Source organism: Sprattus sprattus (genome assembly GCF_963457725.1).
Source record: "Sprattus sprattus genome assembly, chromosome: 8".
NCBI lineage: Eukaryota > Metazoa > Chordata > Actinopteri > Clupeiformes > Clupeidae > Sprattus > Sprattus sprattus.
The window spans coordinates 21,927,051-21,946,921 of NC_137927.1; the positions used below are offsets into that span (position 1 = coordinate 21,927,051).

Consider the following 19,871-nt stretch of genomic DNA (forward strand, 5'->3'; position numbering starts at 1 on the left):
GGCCCTGTGGATGCCGCCAGGTCTCGTCATATGACATGTCTCTGTACCGTCTGTGTCCGTCTACGAACAAATGTGCTCTTATTGATTTAGAGTTACAGTGAGCTCCTGGGCCTTACCTCAGCTCCCTTCTTGCTGGATTTGCGTTTGAATGAGGTCCGTTTCTTCTTTTTACTAGCTTTAAGTGATGACTGCAGAAAGGGACACAAAGACATAATAGTTATCCACAATGTACAACTGCATCATACTGCCCAAGAAGGAAATGAATGAGTGTTCTGATTCCACGGAATGTTAAGGACTGCACGCGGTCTCTGCTGCCATCTGCTGAGAGAAGCGGTTGAATAACACACAGCTTCCATCAGCAGGCATAAAGCAATGAAGCATAGAAACTAACTATCTCTGAGTGGTGGGGAGCGCTATAAATATTGTGTAGCCCCCCCCCCCGCCCCCCCAAAATGTGCTTCACTTAATTAAATCTGTCAATGTATCTAAAGCAGCCAGCTATTATTGAACAAATCCAGTGGGAAGGCTACTGTTGCCATGACTAACTGTAGTTCACCTCTGCTAAAATTGATTGAATCACCAAACTAAAACCCACTGTGCCATCTCAAAATCTCAACATTGCCTTCCTATCCACTGAAATAATAGCTAGGCCTACTTGAAATAAAATATATGGGCCATTCTACCGAATTCGTGTAATATGCAGTCCCTCAACAATAAAAACAATTTACAAAACAATTAGGTATTTAGGCATAGATATTTAATTAGAAAATGTTATGGTCTAAATAAACCCAATGCATTACATGAGATAGTAATAAGCTAAATATATACAAAATCATCATTTATAGGGTACTTTCTATTGGGAAGTAGCTGTCCCCAACCCTGACATCTAAATTTCAATGCCTTTAAATAACACTTTTCAATTTTTTTTGATTTTTTTCAATGATTTAATTTCAAAGATCGTTATGATTGGGTTGAAACAGAACTTGGAATATTTAGATTTATTGTGGGTTTAATTTTTAAATCAATTTACTATACTCAAAAAATCATGTCCCTAGTTTTCATGTCACTACCGAAACACAAGAGTTTTAGTCCATTGTCTGAGCCTGTGTTTTAGCCACGACTCTACATTTTTGACCATGCAGTGACACTGCATCTCTGTCCCTCATGGTTGAATGGTAAGTAGCTAAATCCCATAGTTTTTATATAAATGTGTTCCAAAGTCTGAAAATCGACGTGTAACCTTCAGAATTGTCACTACCGAAACGCATGTTTTCTTCAATTAAGTAAACCTTTTGGGGTTTCATGGAAAATCTTATGTTTGTATGTGTGTTCACCTCTTCAAAGATGTGTTTGAAAGCCGTGTGCTTGCTAGAATTCTTTATTTATGCTTAAAGTTAGCTAGAATTGTCACTACCGAAACATATGGTAGTGACCAGATGATTTGGGTAGTGACTAAATGAAATGGTAAGTAGTTCAATCCCATAATTTTTAAATATACGTGTTGTGTGGACTAAAGGGAGGCCCAGAGCACCTTTTGGATGATTTTGGGAGAGAAATGAACATCCATCCAACAGTGCAGTCGCTACCGAAACAGTGCAGTCACTACCGAAACAGATAAATTGAACTTGAAAATTTGGTAAAAAATTGATTTCTATGGATTTCATTGTGAAAACCTTCAAGAAATATTTGTAAAAATACACTTCAGAGAAGGGAAGGAAACACAATCTGAACAGGTCAATAATAATACTTTTTTACTATAGTAAATGTGATGTTTCGGTAGTGACAATTTTTGGAAGAGGAAAAACATTCCGACACATTCTGAAAATACAATATAAAACTTGACTGTTCTTTTACTAGATATATGTACTTTAGATATGGTACAATATACATACGGACAAAGTTTTGGGAATAAACCATAAAAAAATTCTAAATATATCCGACATGACTTTGCATCAATTCGGTAGAATGGCCCATATACCAAAAAAATAAAGAAGGTGGCAATATGTTCAATGTTTTCAGCCAGCTCTCATTTTTGGTGGTTAAACTGCAACCTTAAATGTGTGTGTGTGTGTGTGTGTGTGTGTGTGTGTGTGTGTGTGTGTGTGTGTGTGTGTGTGTGTGTGTGTTGTAAACTAAACTATATGACTGTACTGTGATACAAAATTACCATTGTTATAAAAAAAAATGTGTACTTTGTGGGTAAAAAAATAATAACGTCTCAATAAAAGTGACATGAATGAGAATGAGATTAATGTAGGGCGACAGCTATAGTAAAATAAGTAGCAAGAATAATGTTTGCCTTCTTCTCTCTTCAGTAGCCTGTAGGCCTAGTCTGGGAAGTCCCGCCCCACTTCTTCCGGCCAAATTGATTTTGCCTCAGAACTGGGTCTGGCCAAGTATGGATACCCGTTCATTTCAAGATTTCCACAATCCTTGGAGCCAATCACAAACTGGCTTTTGGCTACCTGGCGCGCCATTGGCGGATTTAAACTTACCACGGCTACGTTACAAATTCTACTGCACGGAGAGTTTTTAAACATTGGACATGGTGGCCGCCGAAGCACCGCAAAACTTCGATAAGGCAAGTTTTCTTTGAAAACAGAACAGAAACTTGCCCTGGAACAATTCATACAGAAAAAATATGTGTTTGCTTTATTACCGATCGTTGTATTGTTGTATAGTATCGTTGGTCTGATTGGTTAAAGGCGTGTCCAATTACGTGAGTGAAGTGGATCGCTGATGATAGTTGGCCAGACTAACTGAGCAAATGCAATGCAGTGAAGGGGCAGGGAATTCCCAGACAACTGTAGGCCTTTATCAGGCAGGAAACAATTGTTATTTTTTATCACTGGTTGGATGATATAGCCTACGAAAAATTATATGGGAGGGGGCTAGAATAAACCGAACATTTATAGACCTATATCTATGCGCACAATGAATGAAATCGCGATTTTAGAAAACACCTGTAAACACGCGAGCCGTTTGTTGGTTTGGTGCAATGCTTATTTATCTCAAATGAATAACAGACACAATGAGGCTAACTTTTATCCATGGTGTATAGACATCCCTACAGATGATAAAGTTCCCCCACAACCATATATGACATCCCTGACCGTTAGGCCAACCGAGTATTTGTTAATTTAAACTCTTCTTCGCTAACATCAGGAGCTAGTGGTTGGCTACTAGCGAAGGTCTTTTCACGTAATAATGAACTCGAGAAATCTAAACATCTTTGATGTGTCTGTTGCTAAGGAACTTCCGAATGCTTCGAAGACTGAATAACTACAATCAATGTCACTAGCAAGTCTTTTCTACCAAACCTCGCCCCAGTGCTGTGGCTGTTAGCACAAAACCAGGTGAGGTGAGTAGCCTACTATTGAGATGCAGGCACTAGCAGAGCTTTAAATAGATGGGGGTCGGCCGTGTTAGCTAGTATACTTACTATGAAAGATGTCTTCAACAAACGTGTTAACCACAGTTTCTGGTGTTTTTTAAACTGATATTCCCCTCTAAAACACACAACACTTGTCTGGAGATTGACGAGCTCTCCAATGGTCAGGTTTCAGCCTTTTTTTAAATAGCCAATGCAATTCCCAAATCTGGCTGCCCTTTGCGAAATACACTTTGAATGTGGGATCAATTTACAGGCTGTTCGCCTATTAAAGGATCTAAGAATCAGTTGTATGTCTACTCAGGGGTTAAATTGGGATTTTCTATGTAGGGGGGCTCTGATCCGGAGGGGCAAATTTCACAAATCTTTCGAGGATTATGCAGTAAATAAGTTGCCAAATTAAACAAAAAACACATCACCGTTAAAGTTAACTTTGTGAAAAGTAACCTACTAACAAATACTTTCCATTTTCCACCACTTGTTTGTCATGTCATCCATTCATATGGATGTGAATCAATCAATACTAATACAATTATTAGTATTTGTTAGTAGGTTACTTTTCTAAAAAAATATTCACAGGGTCAATGCTAAAATACACTACTCACCCAAAAGCCAGATATCACTAACTTTTTGTGAGTAGTGTATGTTCAAGGACCAATGCATAGCCAGGAGGAAGATTCAGATGATGAGCAACCATCCACAAGCAGTGAAGCAAGCCGCCAACAACTCCAGCATTTTTTATATGTTGCTTAATATGTACTCTGTAGATTTTGAGTGTGTTTGATGAGGTCACATTAAGAGCTGATTCATTGATACAAATAAGTTTGAAATTCATCCAGCTAGGAATGAGAAATGTGATTCGGAGATCGCATAGACTACTTGCTAAATCATTTAGAATTAGCAGCATTGTTCTTTTTAACTAGCGCTTGCGAGTTGACACACCAGTAGCAGGCTATCCCTGCATGTCTAAGGTGAATTTTTCCTGCTTAATGAAAATGCAAGCCCATATCTAATGATATTAGCCTATTGGTGATGATCGACCTCTTTCAAAATACCGTGCACCTTTAATTTTGTTTCTCTTACCTCGCCATTCACCTGTCTACTACGATATGTCTGATGATGACCGATTGACGTTGTGTCGTCTGATCGCGGAGGAGGAGCTGCTGCGCAAGTTTCGTGCGCGATATGCCTACTTCTCAAACTTGCTCCAGATGTCTAGGCCAGCCTTTCCCTACCATTATTTAGATTTTTGTTTTAAAACAACATAGATTTGCAATGGAAAAGTTGTAAATGAGTAGGACAACATTGCTTGTGAATGGACTAGGCAGATTGCCAAAATCGGCTGGAGCTGCTGCGCAGCAGATCTGCTTTGCAGAACTCCAGACCCGGCAGCTTATGTGCCGGGGCTCTGCCCCGGACAGCCCCGGCCCAATTTAACCACTGTGTCTACTACATTAATGCAATATATTGTAAAACAGTTTGTTAAATTAATAATGTTAATACAATGTATTTCTACAGTTAATATGCTGCAAATTAAATCTGTTCTGTGGGTAGGATAAATCTTTTATCCAATGCCCATTAGTTACAATGATTGCAGATGAGTTTTCGCTATTTGCAGAAAATAAAGAAAACACACATGCACTTACAGATGGACATAATAAGCTAATAAAAACGTTGATTTCATATAATTTCACTAACTTTGAATAAGTTGATTGTTGATTTAATTTCCCACAAAACAAACTAAACTAAACTAAGTTTATTAGGAAAGCTGCAGTCTGATTGGCTATTTGTTTGTCAATCAGATATATCCTGAACTTGCAATAGGTGGAAAGCTCAGGCATCCTGTAATTTGTAAAAAGGATAATACAAATAAAAAGCTGTGTATGTACAAAAGTAATGATCAAACATGATTTTCCTGTTAGGGTTGAGCATATATGGTTGACAAACTGGTGGCCCTCAAAATGGAGGAGTTTGAAACCAGTGTGTGCAGAGACAACGCGGCTAGGATGCAAAACACATTTACAGGGGGTGATGGAGAGGTACGGATGCAAAAGGAAGAGACGAGTCAACAACCAAGGCAGAAGAAGGACATGGTGACTGTGGCTGATGAGAAGTCCAGGGTCACACTAAGCAGTGTGAAGTGTGTGAGTGGAGAGGCCAACATCAGAGCAAGAACACAAGAAGACACTCTAGTGAAGGTTAAGGAATATCATGAAGTGGCAGAGATGAGAGAGAGGCAGAACACGAAGGAAGAGGCAGGCCCTGAGAAGGAGAGAGACATTTCAATAGATGTGGAAACACGACTAGAAGAAGTGGTGAAGACGACCAGTGTGAAAGAGGAGATGGTTAATGACATGGTAAATGTATCTGCAGCCGCCAAAATACATAAGGAGATTAAACTACTTGTTACTGAGGAAGACATTGATCCTCTGAACTGCACAAGGCAAACAGAGCTCCAGGCAGAGGTGAAGGTGGGGGAGAGTGACACAGTGAGCTCTCAAGAGGCAAAGTCCACTGTGGAAGAAGTCATAGAAGAAGGTCCAGAAGCCATCAATGGTGGTTTTATAAACCAGCTCATTGAGTATCTGAACACAAAGGTGGAGCAGTATCAGAGAAAAGAGTTTGTTGCCAGCCTTGAAAGAGAAAAGGGCAGGAGCAACATCATCGGCAGGATTCCGGTGAGGACCATTGGAGTGGTGGAGGAAGAGAGAAGAGCACACATCATTAGAGCTGAGTTGTGGAGGAAACGCTGCCTGAGCAGATGGAGAATGTGGGAGAAGAGGAAGAGAGAGAAGAGAGCCCTGAGAGAAGCGGAGATCAGAAGCACTCATAGGGCGCGTGCATCGCAGTGGCCTGCATTCATCAGAGCTCTTCAGGGAGTTAGGTATGATTCATGGGAATAAGGTGTTTTGCCCACTTAAGGCAATGTACTTAACAAATTGCCCACAATAAAATTGTCTGAAAGAAGTCAGGAAGATGTCTGTAATTATTCTTATTTTTTTTTAAATAATGATTAGTTATTATTTACAAGTCCCCTGGTAGACTAAATTAGCATGTTCTCTCTGACAAGTAGCCTAAGCCCTTCACTATTTGAATTTTCACCTGAATTTGCAGGCTGCAACATTACAAAACGAAAGTTAGAGAATATTTGAGATTACCTTATACCTGACGTTATTTTTAGAGGGGTTTGCAGAGAGTAAATATTTTGAGTCATACAAATGTGTAGTCCTCTAAAAGTCAGTAAAATGCCCTGACGAGTGACTCATGTAAGACAGGTCTTTAAACATAGGTGCTCACACATCATAGGTGACCATACCTTCTCTCCATGTAAAACGAATCCCACCTGACTAGGGTTTCAGACTAATAAGGTTAACCCTCATAGTAACCACATACTACTCTGATCAGTTTATATTTGTTTCACATTTTACACCAAACATTTGGTAATGCATTCCTGTTTACACGTTTAGGCATTATTACCAAAAAATGGTTGAGAAGGTTCAATGAGGTGATGCACTATATAAAGTGGACAAATGGCTGCTAATAGTGTGCAAAATGTTTCATGTACTTAAGATGGTTCAATGATGTGATGCACTATATGAAGTGGACATATGGCTGCTAATAGTGTGCAAAATGCTTCATGTACTTAAGATGGTTCAATGATGTGATGCACTATATGAAGTGGACATATGGCTGCTAATAGTGTGCAAAATGCTTCATGTAGTTAAGAAACAGCATGGAAAATGGGAATAGGAATAGCGGCCTGAATAGCTGAGCACAAAACTTTATGAAGGGCAAAGTCTAACCAAAAAGAATAAGAGTAAATTGCTGTTGAAGAGAAACCCACCAAAGTATGACCAACAACTCACAGTCTGACTGATTACCATAAGAGCTTTTCATGCTTATACGGATACCCAACGTATCTTCCATGAGTTCAGTCTGAAGTGTAGGATGTGTTAATTGTGAATCGTGTGGAAGCGAAACATGATTAAATGTGGGACAAGCATGTGATCTGGTGTTGGACTGTACCTGAGGTCTGCGTACACGGATGATCCATGTGGGTGGGACAATGACTGAAGCATGAGCACCCAGAGAACAGGCCTCCTCAATCTGCTGTAGCATGAAGCATGACACCTTATTGTGGTACTTTAGGAAGGGGTGGAGGAGAGAGAAAACAAAGAGTGGTGGAGGCACATCAAAAAACAGAATCGAGTATTCGCCAAATACCTCCTTGGGGTGGTCAAAGGAAAATGACCCAAGTTGGCCCATTTGACACAAATGTATCATTACTTTTGCATACAAAAATGACAATTATGTGAATTTCATTAAGTAAATCTTCACAAGGCTGTATTGGTACTACAATGGCACACTGGACGTCTGACATTGATTTTCTGTCCCTAAATAAAGTTAAAGGTACCCAGTGTGAGTTCAATGAAAAATCATTGATGTTTCAGTGCCCAAACAAACTGTATGTCCCTGAAACCTACCCCACGGGATTAAATCATTTCCAATGACATGAAATGTAAACAAAGTTATTTTGAAGGTTACATTGTTACATCATACATCTCACTAGCAACTAATCAAGCCAACACACACAACACGTGGATAACGGTAACATTTGGAAACCAATGTTCTATAGTGCACCCATGTGGCGAAAGCCTATACTGGGTACCTTGAGACTACAGTGTTTACCTCCTATTAGAAAAGTCTGCTTGCTTCTTTCATTTGACCAGAACCATATCTAATGAACACATCAAAACATGTCTTGCAACAGTGCACTTTCCAGGAACTGGAGTAGACTTACTGCTTGCTTACACCACGAACAGCTGATGGCCACAATCTCTTTGCTATGAAATGCAAACTTCTGCTGGAAGCCCTGTAGGAAATAATGAAGTGCATGAGGAAGTTTCCTGAACTAAAAACAGATTTTACTGACAGATTTTAATTCTGAAACAGAGCTTTTTTTTTCTAGCATTCATGCTAGTGCCTCTTCTACCAGTCTTACAGCAAAACATGTATTTAACATGACTAAGTTTGTTTTGTTTTATTTACTTCATGAGGAGTTGATACACTGTGCAGTGGATCTTTTTCATTTGTACACTTTCCTTAAATGCACTATTTGAGCTTTCCTAGTCAGCAACATTATGTATTTTTTGTTATTTGTGTAACTCCTGTGAACAGCCTTTAAGTGTCCCAGTTGATCTCTGACTAGAACTCTTAGTCTGATCTAAAGGTAATGGTTACTCACCTTCCCACACTGTCGACACTTTCCATCCTGACGGCGCCTGTGGACCCAGTGATGTCGCACTACTGAAGGCTGTAGTGAAAAACATGAATGTGTTGTGTCAACATTGCCATGTTATTGAAAATGACACATCTTTACCACCATTGTACTACATCTGTTAACTTCAGGCTCTCAAAAGTATTGACCTAAATATAAAATAGCCCTTCACACTAAAAAGGTTTGCAATTACTTCTTGAAAAAATTACAACAAATGACAAATGTTCTGATACAGATGATACAGATGATTATTTCTCAATTCCCCACAACTCTACAGAGTATCCTGCTTGGATTTTTTTTTTTTTTAAGAAAGAAATCTCATTAATACAATTTGTTGAAATGAAAACAGTTGCAGACTTCTGCCTCTCTTTGTTAAAGAGAGTGAATTCTTTGTTACAGAATTTCAAATTGATGGAAGAGTTTAGAGGAACAGTACACATTTTAGTACAGCAGAGGGCGCTTTAAACAAAACGACAATTCAGCATGTTAGGGTCAGCTTCTGCCAAACAGTATGCAGAAACATGATAAAAAGACCCTGCTATATTATAACTTTTCCTAGACTGGTATCAATTCAGCAATTACATATATGAGGCCTTCAAAAAAGATTCTTGATTTTGGACAGGGAGAGCACCGAAATAAATGAAGGAAATGATAAACTCCTTAAAAAAAAAACGTATTTTCGTATGATAAACGAATTACTTCACAAGTGATCCCATAGCTACAAAAAATTAAGGACTCACTGTGAATCAAGAAATACATACACCCAAATAAATTAAAATATTCTATAGCCAAACGTGGAGAAACAGTTCAACTTAAAAGTTCATGTTTTTGTGGAGTTATAACAAAAAGAACATAGAGAATCAGGGACATTTGTGAGTGTGAAGTGTTGGGAGGGAAACATTAACATGCACTGGCTTATGGGGTACGCTTAGAACACAGAGTGGTACCTTCTGATTGGCTACAAATGCAGTTGCCTTTGGTTTAGCCACACGACTGTGCTTTAGCAAAGCCCAGGGCCTTTTGAAGGCCCTACGGCACCAGGGTGGCTAACCAGAGAAAGGCATGATGGGAAAAGGAAGGTCAAAGGGCACACACAGGAGGAGGCACATGGAAGAGAGGAAGGAAAAAGAGAGGAGATAGGATGGTAAACAAAGTAGTGGAGGGGAGGACGTTTCCTGGAAAAGTATCAATGGAGCTTGTTTCAACACAACATGAAAGGTGATTTAGAAATAGACACGGGACCGTTTACAATACCAAGCAATGAGTGATGTATGTACTCACCTCCCGAATGTTTCTGGATCCCGATTCCCTGAATGATGGTTTACATCTAAAATTAATCTGAAGGCAATAGAGAATCGCACATGTGTAAGTATGTGCACTTTCATTTCACTTCAGTGTTGGTAAAAAGCCCATGAACCAAAAAAGAGAGCCCACACAGTCAATGACCCAAGAGCGAAAGGTTAAAGGTCAGTATGTGTTAATACTGATCTATTTGTCCAAGAGGAGATCCCAGCACGATTGAAAGACCATCCCAGAAAAATCATTCACAAGGATTAATAAACAAACTACCAAACATGACACAAATAGATGGGAAAACAGCACTACTAGTTAATCTCTCCTCATCTCCAATGCACAGTGCATAGAACAATGGGTTCAAACCCTGGTGCTGTCTAATACTCTGATCGATTTGACATGATTCCTTGAGGTATCTGTAAATGGTGACCAAAATTGAGCGCCTGAGCTTTGAGAATCCAAGATGATAGAACTCACACAATGGAGAGACATTTTGATTTAAAAAATTAAATGGCAGGCATCCTCTGGGCCACATGTATCAATCTTTGTGTACAGCTTGCTGTAGTACCATGTGGATGCACAATCCCATAATGGTTTGTCGACAGAGTTATCAAACACAATATACATGCAAAGTATATTGGCAAAGTATTCCTGCAATTCTCCATGTTGTAATTTTCGCCATACATTTCTTTACCAAAGAATTAATAAATAATGCAGGGCACTGCCCTACAATGTTTTTAAGTGTCATAGTAAGGTCTCAGATTTCTTTTTTTTAATTATTACAAATCTATCATCCTCTGTTGGTGTCTGTATGTCAATATGAATATAGTCAGTTACTGATAAGCTTACATTGTGAAAACCTAACATTGTTGCTAAATGCATTTTAATATTGGCCTCAGTAGTGTTCTAAAGTCAACCGGGTGGTCCCTTTTCCACCCAATTACCATGATAGCTCTTTGTCAGTTCAGTTACGGCAGTGATAGGCCTACACAATAAGCATTCTGTGTGCAAGAATTCCTGACTGGAGTGATACACAGACCATTTAGCCTACTTGCATTATAGTTAGTTTCTCTTGGTGTTGCCAATCTGCAGATCACAAACATTGCGGGTAAGCCACCTCAAGACCATATGCAGAGGAACGCCTGTTTTCCCAGCACCTGCACTTAAGATAACTTATACTATGCATATTTTATGAAACCGGTCCATGCTGTTTTCAAAAGGTAAGTATTTTTGATAGATTGGATGCAACACCACAACCAGAGGCCAAAGCCCTCATTCAAACCCTGGTTACCACACATTCAGTTGGAGATCAAAGAGCTGATCAAAGCCTATTACACATTGAAAAAGTAGATGAGATGAGAAGAGAGGCAACTGAATGAGGGAGCCCGCAGGAAATTCTTTGGCAATTAAACCCAATGCTATAGTTCACGTTTGGAACAGCTGCAAAACGCAACTTAAACTGCTTTTAAACATGCTTAAATGTGTTCTGGATGGATCAATCAAGGCTGGATGATCTTTATTTAAAAGAAAACCCACATCATAAATGTTAACGTTCATGGCCAAATGCTTTCATATTCCATGCCTAGTCAGTGACAAAGCAGGAAGCTTATAGTGGCAAGCCAGAAAATTCCCCCGGGGTCTCTCCTACGATCAGAGCACGGATTCTTATCCCAAATAGACAGCTAGAACTGCGGATAGGGAAGGGCACGGTGTTATGATGAAGGTCTCACTCGGAAAGCTGGGTCTCTGTGGGGCAGGTTATCCAGCCACTGGCCCTCTGTTTGCGACAACTAAAGATGGAACAGGAAGGTGAGACAGATCTTGGGTGGGACAGAACACCAGTGCATGTTCTGCCTCTGGGTTCCAGTCCCTTCAGAATGATTTCTAAATGGTAGGGGAAAAAATCAGCACTGTTACCTTCTCCAGCTGCTCGATGCAGATGGTATGAACCACTATCTTGCAGGCCGCACATTTTTTTCGTGTGACAGATTTTTGCTGTGGGAACAGAAAGAGGAAGAGGGATAAAAATATACTTCTAGCTATCTGTTCTGGCAGCACCATTTTGCTGAAGGGCTTATAGCCTGCAGGTGCATAATACAATGTTGGGTCATTAGTTCTAGGCTTCAGGCTGTTCCATATTTGCCTGAAAATAAATGTGCCATGTTGTGTATTTTCTTCCAGCAGATGGCAGACTTTTCTTTATGACAATGAAAACACGTCAACAAACACAAAAACTAGAGCAAACTAGCCTTGGGAGGTTCTGCTTGCAGCACATCTTCATCCTTTTTTGAATACCCTTTCTCATTCCCACTTTTATTTATGTTCCCACTTCAGCTTCTGTTCCACTCCCTTCTTTTCCCAAACAGATCTCTTGTTATGCTCTCCCTTCCTCTTCCGCTGTAATTCCATCTTCCTTTCTTAGCAACCCCCCCCCCCTCCCTCCCTAACTCTCCCCACCTCTATTATTCCGCTCTTCCTCTCTACCCTTCTGCTGTGCTTTGTTGTTGTTTCTCCACAGAAGCTCTCGCTCTGGCCATGCCTGTGGGGAGAACTGGTCTAGCAACGGCCCAAGAACCTGGGCCTGGGGGAGATCTATCTCTGTGTGACGCAAACAATATATCCAGGATATTTCATGCATAGCATACACACAAACATGAAGGAACATACACATAGAAATGCACAGAGACATAGACATCAGACGACGCACAAATACACACGTACACTCACCAGTGTCTTGGCAAGGCAGTGCTGCTCTCCAACATAACAGAAGTCCCCAGAGACATTGGTCTCAAACCAGATGTGCTCTCCATACACAGCAGTCTCCTATAGGGAACACCAGACAACCTGAGCCCAGCCATTCACACGGAGCAGCTAGAGGTGCACTATAGCCTCTGTCTCTGATACTTAGACCATTAAACTCCTGTTAGCCCATATCTAAAGCTTACAATTCTAGTGTATTGCTATGGTTTGGACTGTTTATTATCATTTCCTGAAAAAGACATAATATTTATGTAGTAACATAGACATATACACATTGAACCTATAATCACATAATCAATAACAAGGCCTGACCAATGGAGTGCAGCACAGGCAGGCAGCGTCTCTGGAGACATCCACTACTTACACTCCAGTCCACACAGGAACGGATCTCTCGGTCCAACTCACACTTGGCCAAGGCGGAGGCACAGGGCTGGGCTGACAGGTGCTGCAGACCCGATTTAGCAATGGCCTTCCTGTAATACAGAGACATTGGGAACATCTGTGTTATAAATTCACAACAAGGTTTCAGGAATGACAGCTACCTTAGTGTTCATTCAGTAGTGTAGTTGAGTTCTACAGTTAAGTTAAGAAAACCTCAAAGTAAAATAACATAAAATGTCCCACTTTTATGTCAGTTTAATTCAGTAGTTTACTCAATTATGCCTTAGTTTATAAAACAAGAAAAACTTATTTCAGAACATAATTTATTAAACTGTGTGTGCAGAATTTTCCTGCTTCTATGTTAGGGCCATCAAGTAACCACTTTTATGGTAAATTAACCAATATATCTCTAAAGCAATTATTTCTCAAGCCAAGCATCAAGGCTTTTAAAAATAAAAAATCTTCATTAGGTTGTGTGAAAAAACCCAAAACAATTCATTAGTTCTGCCTGCCAATTTTCTGTTGCAATGGCTTGTGTACAAAAATGAACCTTTTACTTGGGAGCAAATGTCAACCAAAATGGAGCCCAAATCCAGATAAAACCCTCTGATCTACATTTGCTGCAAATGGGGAAAAAAGTTGGAGGCAAATTCATTACTCTTTCACTGACGAGACAGACACGAGATGTTGGTTACATTAAAAAATCATACCCTTTTATCAAGGAGTGGTGGGACAACCAAAAAGGACATACAATAAAAAGAATATTCTTTCACATGTCAGTCTAAACTGTACATCAGCCTCCCATTAAGGAGAAGCCACTACTGGGCACAGCTCATCCCTTACTCTCAGATTACGACTTCCCAATTGGTTGTGAAAGCTTCTAAACAGTTCTAAATAATTTTTTTGGTGAATTCATGAATTCAGGAAGGCAGTTCCATCCCTTATTCCACGGTTGGGCTTGGCCCTAAGGTGTGTGAGGGGTAATCAGTGTCACTAGAGTCATTCTACACACAGCGCTACACTCAAAAAGCTAGCATCAAGCAGTACAGCGCCTTTAAGCTCTGCAGATCACCTGAATATACTGAGCAAGGAAACAGTGGAGAAGGATGTAAAGAGAGTGACTAAGAGAGCAAGACAAAGGAGTCAGGGAAAGAAAGATAAAACAGGACAAAGGATAAGAAAAGAATGAAAGGAAACTACTAGGAAAAGTTTGTTTTTGCGAGAAAGAGCCAGACAGAAAGGGAGAAAGAAAGATAGAGAGAAAATCAGTTAAGCGCTCTGATTTTATGAAATTAGTGCTCTAGACAATAACAGTTTAACCTGGTGCAAAAATATTAGCACACCCTGGCTCAAATTACAAGCTGTCTTTATGTCCCTCTAATCTCTAAAAGACTGTGATCAATTCACAGGTCTTTGGTTGCATACCACCCACAAGACAATCTGGAACCTTTGCAACTTGAGCTTGAGAAACTAGGTCAAAAATACATGACATGGAGATAACAGATTCCAGTCCTCCTCAGGTTGCGCTTTGTCAGTTTTTTTTGTATCTTCAAAGGATTGAAGTAAATCGAACAGTTCTTCCATTAAAAATGCAATTTAAATTCACTACTAACAATCTGTCTCATTAAGGAATAGGTTTTTTCAGTCATAGCCCAATGGTGCTCTTGACCCTTTCAATGGTGTCTCACTTTCAGGCTAAGGTTTCCATCCTGTGTTTGTTACTGAATGTGTACTATAACCTCACCTTTGCATGTCACCACTTAAAAACTAAGTGATGTGTACAAACCACATTGAATGTTTCCAAACTACAAAATATTTAAGGAACTGAATTCGTAGTTCTGTTTTTTTCTGATCCATTCTTATTTTCCTTACTCAAAAAATTGCGCAAATACATGCACATATAATGGCAGTTGCTGATGGTAGCCTGCAACCTGGATAAACATAAGGGTCTACATACGAGAGGAACCCACTCCATGTTTCCACACGGGGGTCATAGTATGGGCACTGGAGGTAGCCCAGGGAGTCTCTGCGCCCAGAGAGCCTCCAGCACGCTGAACAGTTCCTGTAGAGGGACGTGGAGCCCCTCCGGCCAGACACTGAGCTCCTGCGCCCAGCTGTCAGTCTTGTCTTCCTCTGACAGGGTCCAGGTGTGTTAGGGCTGAGGGAGGGCCGATGGACCTGGCTGGACCGGCGGTACTGTCCATAAAGACCATATGATGTCCTGCTGTGGTACACAGCATCAGCTGGTAACAGGTGAGAAGAGTTGCGGCGCAGGCAGCGAGGTGCACGAATCAAGGGCCGTGGCTGGATGCCCTCGGCCGTTGTAGCCTCCAGGCCTTGCAGAAGGTCCCAGTCCATCCAGGAGGTGTTTGCGGTTCGCTCATCCAGGCACGTCTCCGCCCCATCCTCAAAATCACTGCTGCTATCACCCTGAGATTCAAAGCCTGAGGCGGAAGAGGCATCATCCTCACATCCCTCCTCCGTCTCCGCCTCATCCACTGGCTGAATGTCTTCCTTCTCTTCGCTCATCTGCACCATGCTGGCCAGAAGCATGGAGGGCCCGAGCAGATGGGTGTCAATGGTGCGTAGCTTAGCGGCGCGGCGCCGGCGCACAGAGAACCGGGGACTGAGGCAGGTGGTGGTGCTGGTACTGGAGCGCCTGCGGGTCATATGCTGCCTCCTCAGCGGCTTCCCGCCAGAGGCCTGAGGCGTGGAGGGCCGGCGATGGCCCAATATAGCCACGGGTCCCGGGAGCCCCACGCTCGACCTGCGGCGCTGGGTCAAAACAGCGCTCGCCAAGCCCACACTTGAGCGCCGGCGGGCTTTGCTGGCAGGCACGGCAACACTGGGCCGGCGACACCGGCATGGATCTGGTTTCCGGCGGAAGTGCCGGCGGAAGAACATGTCCATGATGACAGCCACAGGGTGGACAGATTTATTTGGATTTCACTTCACTTCACTTCACAGGTGGCTGTGGGTGCAAAGGTGTCTGTCAGCAAAATCTAGTAATCAAAAGGGTCTAACTGTGGACTGACGAGGGCAGTGCTGCTCTTTTGATCTCATGAACACCAAGGTGTGTATCACCATAAAGGATGAATGGCACTTCACCAGAACAAGGCAAAAAATGAAAAGCTTTGAACAATCAATGCTGATTAAGGCACAAGTCAAAGCACTTGGCAAACACCACACGAATGGACGTACACAGCTAAACAAACAGTGAATCTAATCCACCACCTCTCGGCAGTCTTGCAAGTTAACATACAAAATAGCGCAAGCCCTGTTAGGCTATCCACCAGTAGAGTCCTAGTTAAGTACGTGTCCAAGTGTAGTACGTGTCCTATTACAAAGTGCTGCCAGTATCTAGGTATCTACACATGATAGTCTGCACAGTCCAGCATCCATCACAAAGCATGGGACTATTTTCTTTGCTCCTGAAAACTTCTCAATGACCACATAAGTTCAAGTAGACTTGAAAAGTAACCTCATTCTCAAGTATCCAATTTTAAAGGACAGTTAAATAAATGATTATACAATGTGCAATTAGAACTTATTAGATTCTGACAGGATATTTTGGGAATGTTCTCGGATCTAAACCACCTATAGTATTCTAGAAAAAGACTCTGCCAGTCTTACACTTGTATGCCATCTGCAGATACAGCACCACTGGTATTTGCACAGCTCAGCTCAGAAAGGTCATATAAGCCACAAACAAACACTATGCTATTTCCACTGAGTTTTCAGAGAAACATGCAAAGTGAAGAAGATGAACTTCTTCAAACACATAGGCCAAAGTTTACTTCCATCTGCAGGGTGCTCACTCTGAATACTAATTAAAAGAGGGGCTATTCACTCAACAAGAATTTAAAAGTAGCCACATACAGAAAAAGTGACTGATGTGGAAAGACTGCAGTTGAGGAGTGTACACTGTTTTCTTTGTGGTCTGGACACCGTTTGCTTAAGAAATGTAGTCACCCCAAAAACACAAGGTTTTTTTAAAGGTCAATGAGACATTAAAGGAAATGGACAACAATGACATAGTCAGGGAAAGGTTGGTTATATAACTACAGATGAAGTATCCTACAGGGAAACTATTTGAAAATATTAAGCCTTGCTCACCCCTTAGTTCTAGCCAAACTCCTTCAAAGTCAGAATGTTATTATGAGGGCAAGAGAAAGAGAGAGAGAGAGAGAGAAAAAAAGAAAGAGAGACGGAGCATGCCCATAATTAGCCCAAAAAGGAAGAGGCTTTAAAAGTTGACAGAAAACCGTCAACGTGCCCTTGACTATAAAAAAAGTTCACAGATGAATAGTAAGGAAATGGAAATATCTGGTAAATCATACACATGAGGACATCTTTGTCATGGGACAGTCCATTAGGAAAGTACCCGAAGCCAGATTCATTATTTGGAAAAGCACAAACAGTCAGTTTCTTCAAACCAAAGTTGAACATTATTATGGAGAGATAAAAGTCAGATTCATGATTGACACGTTAGCCAAATGTTTCTTCAATTCACAGATCATTGTGGATGGCCACAAGATAAATATGCCCATTCTGTTTGAAACATACAACATTAATTTCACTAACTAGTCGTTTAATTTACTAGACCATTGAAAAGTGATCAGCAGGCAGCGGGCTGAGAGCTGACTGTTCGCGGCTATTAAGGAAACTCTTGCATTCAGGAGGAGGAAGAGTCATGTAGGGACCTAGCTAGACATTGAGGAGGAGGAAGAGTCATGTACCGGACCAAGCTAGACAAAAGCAGCTGGTGTGGCACCCGTACTTTTTGGTTGTAATGGTTAATTCCCTCCATTAAAAAAACCCATTTGAAAAAAAAACAAACAGATGTTTTCTTTTAATTTCAATCAATATTCACTAATGTTGTCTGCAAATTGTGCAAAGCCGCAATAAGCAGAGGCAGGAATGTAAAAGCCTAGGCTATCAACAGACAGTTCATAAAGCTTAGTTCAGTTAAAAATAACAAGAGAGAGAGATGAAAAGTACAGTATGAGCATGTGGAAATGTATTTCATTATTAATTATATGCCCATATTAAATAAATGTGATGCTCTGAAAGTACAATTGCATTGCCAATGAATATTAAGATAGAAAATACAGCATTTGCCCAATTTACTGTGACTTCCTGTATAAACCACGCACAATTCCGGTTTTCTATCCAAATACAGACAGAGACAGATCATTTTGTTTGGGGAACAGATACAGATACAGATGACACTTCGAGTGTCCATTATGATTTGATCTAATTCAAAGATGTTAAGAATGACTGTAAACACACTTTGGTGATTTGGCAATAAACTGAAGAGTATTAACCACTGGTTCTATAGTTGGCTGCAACTACAGCTGTGGAAACACTTGTATGAACACTTTCATGAGGAAGTGCCAATCTCTCTGTTAACACTTACACACATAAGAATATGTTATACAAATAAGGAGAGAAGACATCACCCACCATAAAGCAACAACATGCAAACACACTAACATTACAATGGTACTGCATGACATGCTCCCCCTAAACACACAAACACACACACACACACACACACACACACAGACACACACACACACAGTTCAAGGACTTCAGTGAGAAGTGTCTTTGATCTTCGTAATTACTTAGTCTGCTCTGAGCATAATGTAGAAATAATGAAATATGGTCTGCAAGCAGCAAATGAAGGCGAGAGAACACGAGCAGGAGGAGAGAACAGGCACGACGGAACCTTTGAATAATAATACTGTAAGATGAGAGGCCCATAGACCTGTGCATTAGTTTCCATAAATCATTTCTGTATTCCAGCTATATCAGGAAAATGCCGAAATCTGTCCTAGAGCATATGAGACTCTGAAGCAATACTATGAGTCTGACTAAAGCACATTGTTGTGGTAGACATCTTTAATAATGAAAGATGCGCAACCAATAATTCATACAGAATGTTTTCAGGCTCTTCCAAGTTTTGTACACTATATTAGGTTTTAGACTCCTCATTAATTGGATTAAATTAATGTATTTCTCGGTTTTGTTAATTTATTATAAATAAAATACTAAAATAAACCATTTGCATAAGTATTCAGACTAGGGGTGGGCGATATATATCGTCTGCGATAATATCGTCATTGTTGTTCAAACGATGTGCAAAATTACATTATCGAGTATTTAAATGACTTTGCCAAAAACAATGACACACATGGGGAAACTGTTCACATCATGTTCTTAATATAGCCTACGGCGCAGCAGCACTCCCCACAGCACGGCAATCACACGACTAGTGGGTCTACGTGATCACGTGACATGGCTTCTCGCATCCACTTTGCAACAGGTTAGCAGCGCATAGTGATGTCTGTTGTGCCTCCGTTGGTGTAGCATAAAACGTGAGTTTTATTAAAACATAGCGTGTGTAATCTGTAGCTATTTCATTCCGTTTGTTAACATTTCCTGCTGTCTGTCTCTGAACGTAGTTGAATATTGCAGGGGAGTCAAATGCTCCACGGCCGAAGTAGATTGTATGTTTTTAACTTCAGGGTTAATTCCCTTTCCTTTACGTCTGCTGCTGGTTAGTAAATACAGACAGCAGGAAATGTTAGCAAACGGAATGAAATAGCTACACATTACACACGCTATGCTTTAATAAAACTCACGTTACTCACATACTTTCACAGCACATAAATGTTTGTTGCTACATCCACACTACAACACCGTTGTCCCTCCCTGTACATGCTCCTTAAAGGAGCCGCACCATTTTACTAAACGTTCTTGCAA

At 40.7% G+C, this 19,871-nt stretch overlaps 1 protein-coding gene across 4 annotated transcripts in view; it reads right to left on the reverse strand.

Moving 5' to 3' along the window:
- Window positions 1-19,871, reverse strand: part of dgkza (diacylglycerol kinase, zeta a) — a 101,485-nt gene that overhangs the window by 50,546 nt on the left and 31,068 nt on the right. Inside the window, exons 2-12 of one of the 4 annotated variants that reach the window (XM_080843605.1) lie at window positions 15,061-16,074; window positions 13,087-13,195; window positions 12,690-12,785; window positions 11,880-11,957; window positions 11,693-11,752; window positions 9,951-10,007; window positions 9,617-9,715; window positions 8,637-8,705; window positions 8,193-8,264; window positions 7,418-7,534; window positions 117-188 (exon numbers count right to left, since the gene is read on the reverse strand). In XM_080843605.1, coding sequence (XP_080699731.1) covers window positions 117-188; window positions 7,418-7,534; window positions 8,193-8,264; window positions 8,637-8,705; window positions 9,617-9,715; window positions 9,951-10,007; window positions 11,693-11,752; window positions 11,880-11,957; window positions 12,690-12,785; window positions 13,087-13,195; window positions 15,061-16,013 — 1,782 coding nt within the window. In that variant the 5' untranslated portion in view covers window positions 16,014-16,074. The remainder of the gene's footprint in view (window positions 1-116; window positions 189-7,417; window positions 7,535-8,192; window positions 8,265-8,636; window positions 8,706-9,616; window positions 9,716-9,950; window positions 10,008-11,692; window positions 11,753-11,879; window positions 11,958-12,689; window positions 12,786-13,086; window positions 13,196-15,060; window positions 16,075-19,871) is intronic. The other 3 variants (XM_080843606.1, XM_080843607.1, XM_080843608.1) reach the window with 3 other exon arrangements.